Source organism: Mandrillus leucophaeus, unplaced genomic scaffold (genome assembly GCF_000951045.1).
Source record: "Mandrillus leucophaeus isolate KB7577 unplaced genomic scaffold, Mleu.le_1.0 Scaffold223, whole genome shotgun sequence".
Classification (NCBI taxonomy): Eukaryota; Metazoa; Chordata; class Mammalia; order Primates; family Cercopithecidae; genus Mandrillus; species Mandrillus leucophaeus.
In genome coordinates, this window is record NW_012102288.1 from 1392495 (window position 1) to 1403415 (window position 10921).

Sequence of the window (10921 nt, forward strand, 5' to 3'; positions counted from 1 at the left end):
AGATTGCTGCCTGTTCCTTCCTCTGGAAACTTCATCCCAGAGCAGCACCCACCAGATGCCAACCAGAGCTCTCCTGTATGAGGTGTCTGTTGACCCCTGCTAGGAGGTGTCTGCCAGTCAAGAAGCACTGGGAGAAAGTCCGTCCCTTAACAGAGTCCCTCTGGAAGCTTCATCCCAGAGCAGCACCCAGCAGATGCCAGTCAGAGCTCTCCTGTCTGAGGCGTCTGTTGACCCCCACTGAGAGGTATCTCCCAGTCAGGAACCCACTTGAGGAGGCAGTGTGTCCCTTAAAAGAGCTCGAGCACCATGCTAGGATATCCACTGCTCTCTTCAGATCTGGCAGGCAGGAATATTTAAGTCTGCTGAAGCTGCTCCCACAGCTGCCCCTTCCCCTAGGTTCTCTGTCTCAGGGAGATGGGAGTTTTGTCTATAAGCCACTGACTGGAGCTGCTGCCTTTCTTTCAAAGATGCCCTGCCCAGAGAGGAGGAATGTAGAGAGACAGTCTGGCTACAGTGGTTTTGCTGTGCTGTGGTGAGCTCCACCCTGTCTGAACTTCCAAGTGGCTTTGTTTACACTGTAAGGGGAAACCGCCTACTCAAGCCTCCGTAATGGCCGACACCCCTTACCCCACCAAGCTCCAGTGTCCCAGGTCAACTTCAGACTGCTGTGCTGGCAGTGAGAATTTCAAGCTGGTGAATCCTAGCTTGCTAGGCTCTGTGGGGGTGGGATATGCTGAGCAAGACCACTCAGTTCCCTGGCATCAGCCCCCTTTCCAGGACAGTGAATGGTTCTGTCTCGCTGGCATTCCAGGCTCTACTGGGGTAAAAAAACAAAACAAACAAACAAAAAAAAAAACTCCTGCAGCTAGCTCAGTGTCTGCCCAAATGGCCACCCAGTTTTGTGCTTGAAACCCAGGGTCCTGGTAGTGTAGGCACCTGAGGGAATCTCCTGGTCTGTGGACTGCAAAGACTATGGGAAAAGCATAGTATCTGGGCCAGAATGCACCATCCCTCACAGCACAGTCCATCATGGCTTCCCTTAACTGGAGGAGGGAGTTCCCAGACTCCTTGCTCTTCCTGGGTGAGGTAACACCCTATCCTGCTTCTGCTCGCCCTCCGTGGGCTGCACCCACTGTCTAACCAATCCCAATGAGATGAACCAGATACCTCAGTTAGTAATGCAGAAATCACCCACCTTCTGCGTTGGTCTCGCTGGGAGCTGCCAACCAGCTGTTCTTATTCCGCCATCTTGCCAGGCCATTCAATCATTCCTAAAGGAGACTATGTCTAATTGGTAACAGTAAACTTGCAAAGCCCACATGAAACTTTTGAGGGGTTTAACAACCATTTGGGGAAAGGATTTTTTATTTTTGTGACAAAATTATGACTCTGAAAGCTCAAAACTCATTATTTTAGTGATTTATAATTGCTTTTAATGCACACATGAACACACTTTTACAAATACGTGCACATACATGAATCAGAAGGAACACTTACTGTCATTTCATTCATGCTCAGGAGCATGGGACTAGGTGGCAAAGTGCCAAGGCGAAATTTGAAACCATCTTCTAAAGTCATTCCCCAAAATTGGCTGTAGTTCTGTGCTGTCCATCTGCCTTACAAATGAAGAAGAAAAATATACACAGGTTATGTGACATCATTTTTACAAATACATGTTCCTTTATATTTCCAAAATTCAACAGCAACAAATCTCACAATATGAGAATTATCGCAGGCTATTGTTTATATAAATGATGCATTATTGATTATTTTAATAATCAAGGGTATGAGATACTCTTCCTAAATAAGGTACATTTCAAGTATTTTAATGATTCATATGAGGAACATAAGACCATATTAATGTAGGTTAATGCTAAGAATATGAAATGTTTACATACCACAAAGAGATTAAGCGTTAATGAAGCCAATATATGTAGTTTCCTTTAAATGCCATTAAATACATCTTAGAAAGAAGCTTAAATATACAGAAATGTACTGATACATTAAATAGGTTAATACATATTCTTTAAAATTTATATTTGAAAAGAAATGAACAAAGTAAAAATGTATGCATGAATACTGAAGGACAAAATAGTTATAATTTTTAAAAATGACATCAGTGCTAATTTTTAGATATTGAAATATTCTATTATGTATTAAATGAGTTCATTTGTGTTAAGTGCTCAATCATCTTAGTTATTAATAATAATAAAAAATCAGTTGATGTGAAATTAGGTAACAAAAGTGCATATTTTCATAGAGACGTATTTTGTGCTCTTAATTAGAAAAAAAATTTTCTCTTCAAAATTCAATATTGAAATTTGAAGACAAACAAAATTTTTTTACTAGATGATAGTAGATAAAAAATTAGAAAGATGCAAGTAATTTAATCATTGCCTATTCTGAATTATCTACCACTTGAGGTCAATATATTTTCTGTACTTATGTCAAATTTAAACCCTGTCCTGCCATGTTTATCACCAAAATCGTTTATAATGTGATAGGCTCCTATGAATCATTGAAAACACAATTTAATTTTTAATAATATACCTCACAAGTTAATGTTTTTCTTCGTATAAGATCTGTTAGTTCATAAAATCCTTAGAAACTTAGCTACAATTTAAAGTGCAACCTCCATTACCCAAGAAATCTCAATAAGAGAACCTCTGAATATAAGAGATGTTGTAGAATAATTCAAAAGGCTAACAGGGCAAAATTGGGCAAAATTTGGCAAAATTGTGACATCAGTAAAGTATGTTTTTGTTGCCGTATGTTAGTAGTTTTCCAACATCATGTCAGAGATGTTCATAGGTTATTTAATTGAGCACTCAATTTGGTTAGTAGGGTGATAGTTTAAGAAAATAAAATAAAAGATAGGAGAAATAATAGGAAATAGGGTTTATTACAAATACTAAGGGTAATAAACTCTGTGTGTGTGTGTCTGTGTGTGTGTGTGTCTGTGTGTGTGTGTGTGTTGATGCTTGTGCATGGGTGTGTGTACTAGATCACAAAGTAAGATGTATGTGCTGTGAGATATGCTCAAAAGTGTGAAAGGTATGACTAATCTATAACATCCTTCTTGACTTAGACTTATAATTTTCATTTTAATCCAATTTAGCATGTATTGAACTTTCTTAATTGATCTGTCATATTCTCTAATAAACACTGAGAACATAGATATGAATAAACTTTTCTACATTTAAGAAGCTCATACCTTAAGAAAAAATACAAAGATAGAAATGACTTCGGCGTGTGTCATCTATCAGCAGTAGATCAAAAGATGATCAAAAGATTCAAACATAACTTAAGGAGTTGGCAAATTTTTTACATAAAGCAAATTTAGTTCTCTATCTGGAAGGATAAGAATGAGTTTGGTGACCACATATGAAAGAAGAGAGCATTTGTTTAAAGTAAAGGTAACTCTTGAGCAAAGCATGCAAGTTTGAAGTTGGGTGGCATGTGTAGGGAATGATAGATAAGTTAAATGCTTAAACTAGGAGAGAGGATAGGGACACAGGGGCTGAAAATGGTACAAAAGATAACGTAGTAAAAAGCTTTTGGGCCAACATATTATTTTTGCTAAGGGCAATACATGTTTCACAAGCAATGGGGTTCCATTGAGAATTTCTGGAAACAGAGACAAGTCATATAATTTCAAACTAGGCTTGATAAAGAAATGCATTAGAATATAGTCTAGAATGGAAGAAGTAAATATCTAAGAGAAACTTTTAGTGCGGGAGTTAGCAATACCTACTGACTGAGAATAAAAGGACGGAAAAATCAAACTAACTTCAAATTTTCAAGTTGACCAGATACAGCAAGATGCCAGTAATTAAGAATAGGTAGAAGTTAATCACTGCAGTTTGGGGTGAGCGGGTTTTGAGAAAACGGTGAAAAATGAAAGCCAACTTATCCACTAAATCAAATTTTGAGTTCATAAGAAAGAATCTATTTCTCTAGCCTTTGAACGTAGGCTGGCCTAGTAACTTGCCTTACCCAATAGAAAGCAGTAGAATTGAGATCGTGAAACTATCAAGCATAAGCTTCAAGGGAGGACTGGGGCAGCTTCCACATATGCCCCATCAGAATAGTAATTATGAGAAGAAGCCAAAGCTAGCCTGCTGGAGAAACGTGGCCCAATCAACAACCAGCACCAACCACAAGATACAGTGTAAGGCCATCACAGACAATTCAACCTCAGTTGAGGCTCTATTGACACAGGAGTAATTCCAGAAGAGAGCAGCAAAAGATCCTCAGTTGAACCTATTCCAAATTGCTGATGTGAAAAGATGAAAAGTTTATGGTTTTAAAATGTTGAATCTTGGAATGGTTTGTTACACAGCAGCAGGTAATTGAAACACTTATATATCTCCCTTTATTCCACTAACTTGCTGATTATTACTTGTGCCACTAATGTAGCACTTATATTCTCCCCTATTATTAGAAATCCTTTTATAAAGGTATGGCAGTGTTGGCTCCTCAACTAGATGGTAAATTCCCTTAACATAGAAATTATTTGTTTTTTTGTTTTGTTTTGTTTGAGACAGAATCTCACTCTGTTTCCCAGGCTGGAGTGCAATGGCATGATCTCAGCTCACTGCAACCTTCACCTCCTGGGTTCAAGCAATTCTAGTGCCTCCACCTAACGAGTAGCTGGGAATACAGGCCCATGCCATCACACCCGGCTAATTTTTGTATTTATGGTAGAGATGGGGTTTCACCATGTTGGCCAGGCTGATCTCAAACTCCTGACATCAAGTGATCTGCTCACCTCGGCCTCCCAAAGTGCTGGGATTGCAGGCATAAGCCACTTCGCCAGGCCGAAATTATTTATGTGTATCCTCAGCCATGCCACCAGTAGAACATATGTTTTATTAATATCAACTGATTACATTAAAAAATAATACAGAGAATAAATAAGCACTGAAGTACATTACATAGAATAAATAAAGACTTGGATCTAAAATACTGTCAAGATGTGGGAAAGAAATATTTTAAAGCCAAGATTGCATATTTGGTGTAGGCTATTTTTAAAAGCACTTAATAAATACTGAATGATATAATATGATTATATTTTTACACGTAAAAACAATTTGAGCATCATGAAAAGAGAATAGCTGAGAATTACAACTTTCTTTTAAATTTAAAGACTTCCCCGCTTTTTTGCCCTGGTAAATAATTTTAGTTTTATTTCTTGTCTTTATAGCTTGTTCCTTTTACTTAACTTTTTTTCCTTTGGTTTTTGTATGTTTCCTTTTGCTCCAATTATACTTCATTTTCTACTCTTTGAAAGTTATGTGGTGTCTAATATTTGTTACTAAAATGCAAAGCCCATGCCTCTTAAGTAGCCCTAGGGCATGCTCAAAATAAATAAATCATGGAAAGAACGTTCTTCCTTCCAAGGAAGATATTAGGTTGGTGCAAAAGTAACGGTAGTTTTGGCCAAAACCACCATACACTTTTGCACCAACCTAATAGCATTCCCAACAACCTCTGTACTCCTAAGTGTGTTTTATTAAGTGTACCACATTGGTTTAGACTGTGGTTTCTCATGTACTTTTAATAGTGGAAAGCTAGGCTCCTCTATTTTGGTTTCTTGGAAGTATATGTTAATTAGATCTAGCATTTGAACACTTTTAGGAATCTGATTCAGTTTTTCAAGATGGCACATACTCTCAGGTTCTTTGAATAATTTAAATATGATTTGCCACAGAAAATTATAATTGGTTTTCCCTAGAAATACTTAAGATGTCATCAAGTTATCTTCTAAAATATTGATTTAACACAAACACACACACTCACACACACAGAGAGGAACTGAGAATGGTTTAAGGATATTAATATCAACAAATGTGACTTTCTATATGTTTTGTATCTTCCAAGAAAAAACTTTGAATACATTGAAATTTAGTATCCCCATTATGCTGGGAAACAACATGTTATATGTGGAAGGAGATTATACTTCCGTTTTATAAAAATACATCTCCAGATTATTTCACTTTTCTAATTGCTCAATAATAGATCTTTTTATGTGAAGTCTTTTCCAGAAATGTGGAAGATGTTATCAAGGATATATCGAGATTTGATCAATGGCAGTGGAGAAATCCTGAAGCAGATACCAGCTGGCCTGTTCCTCTTCCTTTTAATTCTATAATAAAAGTCAGTGTTGGTGCCTGTATCTTTTTCTTTTTTCTTTTTTTTTTTTTTTTGACAGGGTTTCACCCCCGATGCCCATGCTGGAGTGCAGTGGCGTAATCTCGACTCACTGCAATCTCCGCCTCCCAGGCTTCAGTGATTCTCATGCTTCAGCCTCCTGAGTAACTGGGATTACTGGCATGCATTACCATGCCCAGCTAATTTTTTCTGTGTTTTCAGTAGAAATGGGGTTTCACTATGTTGTCCAGGCTGGTCTTGAACTCCTGGCCTCAAGTGATCTACCCACCCGCCTCGGCCTCCCAAAGTGCTGGGATTACAGGCATAAGCCACCTTGCCAGGCCAGTGCCTACATCTTAATTTCGTCTGTGTAAATGGAGAAGCCATCTAATTTTTCAATCTGTACGAGAGCATCAGTTATTTCCAATGTTTCAGTGTCAATCATCCCTATCTTTAGTGTACTATTAAAGTAAAGTAGCTCAATCTGTCTTTTGATTCAACTGTAAGTGACATTGGCTAGATACCCATCATTTCAGTGAAATTATTTAGATTGGCTTGTTATTTGAATATCATCCTTGTAAGGTCAGATTCTACCCATGATAACTAAGCATGTGATTGACTTGGTGAGGGCAGTAGCAGAGGAAGAGATGGTTAGTATGAATAAATGAATTTTGCTGACTTCCTGATTTTGCCTAAATACTTATCCAAAGTAGCTTTACTCCACTTCCCTTACCTACACCATGACACTGCTCTTTCCTAACTATGCTCTAGATTTCTTATTTGATCATTTTAATTACTTAATGTTTACCTTTGCATTCCAGTTTTACATGCTTTCTATCTCCCTTTCTATTTCTCTCCCACTCTTTCTTTTTAAATAATGAATGACCATTTATAGAAACCAAGCAATACATTGAAACCTGCATAGTAAATGGCAGTGTCAAGAAGCATATAAAGCAAGATTTCTCTCACCCATAGTCTCCTTTATTGACATGTTCAATTAATTCTGGACGAACAAGGCATACATGCTGGGAACATTTCCATTGCTGTCCTGAGCATGTGCTGTAAAGATATGATGATTACAAAAGTGGCTTGGTCTTTATGAAGTATATTTCAATTAGTAAAAAGAGTTATACATTGTTAAGGCATAAAACATAATGTCTTGATTAATGTTAGCCATATGGTTATTTGATTCTTGGCAAAAATAAATTGTAAAACATACGTTAGCTACCATTCAATATGCTATAATCCTCTACTCCAGGCAATTAACAAACGATATGATCACACATCCATTGAAGTTTGAAAACATAAGCCAAATTGGACAGTAGATTCCATGTACTTGTATTTGGAAACTTTCTGCAGGCTAGTTCTTTTAAAGCAGCCTGTTTTTATATAGTTATTGTGCTCAAAAAACACAACTTGTCTGTAGGGTATCAGAATATTATAATTAAGAGGTACATTTAATGCAGACCTGTTGTATGATGGAGACCCATTGTCAGGAACATCAACCTCAAACATTAAAAGATATTCATGATTAAATTTTCAAAATCCCTTAAAATTAAATATGCTTATACAAAGTTACAAGTATATGATGTCTTATGACATATGATTCTGTCTATACATACATAAATATATGCTTTGTTTCACAAATATTTCTTTTATTTGAAGAAAACATACACACACAGTAGAACTCAGTTCTGTACCACTTAAATTTATTACCAGGAGTTGCAGTTTTCTTTAATTACTGATCCCTCTTCATAATGTTGACCATCTTTGAAGCAACCTGTCAAAGTAACATGTAAAGAAATGAAAATCCTAAACTAAGTAATAAAGTGCATTAACATAAAATATAATCAAAAATCGTAGTTAGTTTTTCAAATATGCAGACATGTTTGGTGCCAAAAAAGCTGATAGAAATCCATGTCTGGTTTGTGTTAAGGTTTGTATATCAAAATCTTCTGGACTTGTTTCAACGCTTTTATCTTTAAACTGCATATTATGTTCCAACAGGGAGGATTTGCAAAGCATGAAAACAAGATTACCAAGGAATTAATCACTATGCTTAAAAAATAATTAATGCTTTTAAGTAAGTAAGCAATATAATAGTATTTGAATTGATTTATGGCATTTCTCATTTAAAAAAACAGCTAATTAAGTCTCATAAGTGCTTATAATTAATTGGATATGACTGGAGCAAGTAGCCTATAGCTTTGGACTCAAAATACCACGTCACTTCATTGAATTTACCTTACAAAGACAAATTCTATTTTTTTTCTTTAGGATCCGAATAAGAGAAAAAATTCATGAAATCATAGCCATTTGCCTTCCAAATCCAAATGTTTCTTAACTATTAACTGAAACTGGTTATTAACTGCTTTATGAGATTATATGAACTACTCAAAAGAGATGACTGGTGAATCATTATCATATAAAAACCATTAGTAACATATTGTAAAAATAGTGCTCTGCTTAAAAATTTAAATTCATTTTGAAAATATAATCTGCTTAAATTCAAAATTAACACTAAATTTGCAAAAGTGACTCAACATTGTTTGGTGAAATTGTTTTTGATAGAAACATGTAATTGATATTTTATGCCAATGGCCTCTAATTAAACAAAACGAATTTTAACCTTTTATTTATAAAAGCATAGGGCAAACCATAGGTTTAGAAAGCTTTCCAAGGGACCTTGTTAACTTCTAGCCACAATGTTACAAAGCTAATATTTTAATAGAAAATATTTCACAACTGCCCCCCCCCGGATGTTTTGCAGCCCAATGTTCTACTTAATGAATCTAATTATTTATGTATTTGCATCTATGCATCCCTTTCACGTGGAATTTTGATACTTCACAATCATGGGGGTAAGAAAAGGAAACCACCTGTCTCCTGACCACAGTTTTCCTAATACAGCAAACCCAAGATGTGGGAAGATTGAACTTTACATCAAATACATGGTTTTAATTGCTACATAAGATTAGACTCCTTTCATAACTGAATCCACAGTATGTTTCTAATTTAAAGAGATCCTAAAATTGTTTATCACCCAGAAACAACAGAAAATCCATGCAACAATCAAAGTTTTCATTCAAAGCCAAGAGAAGTACTTCCCTGACCATTCTTAAAAACTGAGCGTGTGGAATAAAAACAAAGGTGATTTATAATCATACCTCATGAATCTTGAGTGTTCAACATATGAATTCCATGGATAAATGGAACAGAGGTCTCAAGTATCCTTAAGGAAAAAAGACTGTCCCTTCTCTGACTTATACTCAGCTAATAATTTTGAAGTCAGGAGAACGCCATCACCAAGCCACCCCAAATCACTAGATTTAATGTTAACAAAATTCAACACTAAATTTAATGTCAACAAAAACTCCATTTCTTGGTCATCTTTCCTTAATGTCATGTAAGAGATAACTATGAGACACTGTATTCACTTTAATCTTGCATGAGAATTAATCTCTTTAACAAAAGGCATAATCGTTTACTTCAGACCCCGTCAAGGTGCTGATACAGTAAAGCATGAGCCTATATACAATACCCAGAAGCAGTCCACTCACTCCTTTGCTACAATCCTTCCCAACTCCAACGGATCCCTCATTTCCCACACGGCATTTACAGAGATCTTCAAAAAATATACATCATGTCATTTCCTACTTAAAATCTTCTAGTCATTTCCCATCAAATTGAGAATAAGACCAAACTTCTTACTGTAACCTGTAAGGCCTTATCCAAAATGTTTCCACCCTAATCTCTGCACTTATCACTCCTGTCAAGCTGACTGGGGTGGAGGTTCCCAGAGGGATGAAGGATTAGCATAAGTGTAGTGAGGATAGCGAGAAGTAGGTGGATATAATTTGGAGGTAACTCAAAGGGAATCACTCATGGATTGAGTTTGGTGAATGAGGGAAAAGAGGAATCAAAGATATCTCATTAGGACTTTGGCTTGAGTAACAAAGAAATGGTACAGCTACCACTAAAATAAGAAACAAGCTTGTGTCAAGAAATCAAGACTGCTACTGTATATATTTTAGATTTAGATAAAACCTAGGCTAGACATCCTAACAGAGATATCAAGTAGACAGCAGTTTATAAAAGACCAGAGTTAAGCCAAGGCTGGAGCATGAATTTGGGAGACACAAACATCCATATCTACTTTTTCAAACCCAAGACTACATAAGGGTCTTTTGGAGAGAGTGTATGTAGGGAAGAAAAGGTGGTCCAGGACTGAGCTCAAAACACTGCATCTGACAGACATTCAGAAAAGGAAACTGGGAAGGAGTGACCTGTGAGGGAGAATAGAATTGAGGAGAGGGTGGTGTCATGAAAAACAGGGTTAAGAAAGTGTTTCGTATGCTCTAGGTGGTCAGCTGCATACAGTACTATTGAGAGGCCAAGAACAAGAAAACAGACATCTGAATATTGCATTTAGTAATGTAGGAACTGCCAATAACCCTGCCGAGAGAAATTTCAGTGAAGTAGCAGTGAGTTGACATCCTGTAGGAATGGGTTGATGAGAGACTTGGAATAAGAAAGTAAATTTTTCTTTCAGATATTTTGTCATAAAAGGAAAGAAGGGAATGAGATGGTAGCTGGTTAAAGACATGAAATTAAGGGAGAGCTTTTTTAAAGTTGGGAAAGGCAAAAACACATTTTGGAAATTAATGGTTAATCCACATGTATTAGCCTGTTCTCACACTGCTAATAAAGACATACCTGAGACTGAGTAATTTGTAAAGGAAAGAGGTTTAATGGACTCATGGTTCCA

At 36.4% G+C, this 10921-nt stretch overlaps 1 protein-coding gene across 1 annotated transcript in view; it reads right to left on the reverse strand.

Annotated features, from left to right (window-relative positions):
* TINAG (tubulointerstitial nephritis antigen) overlaps window positions 1–10921 on the reverse strand; it is an 88385-nt gene that overhangs the window by 66189 nt on the left and 11275 nt on the right. The window contains exons 2-4 of the mRNA XM_011981326.1: window positions 7870–7933; window positions 7123–7212; window positions 1476–1612 (exon numbers count right to left, since the gene is read on the reverse strand). Of these exons, the coding sequence (XP_011836716.1) occupies window positions 1476–1612; window positions 7123–7212; window positions 7870–7933 (291 nt within the window). The remainder of the gene's footprint in view (window positions 1–1475; window positions 1613–7122; window positions 7213–7869; window positions 7934–10921) is intronic.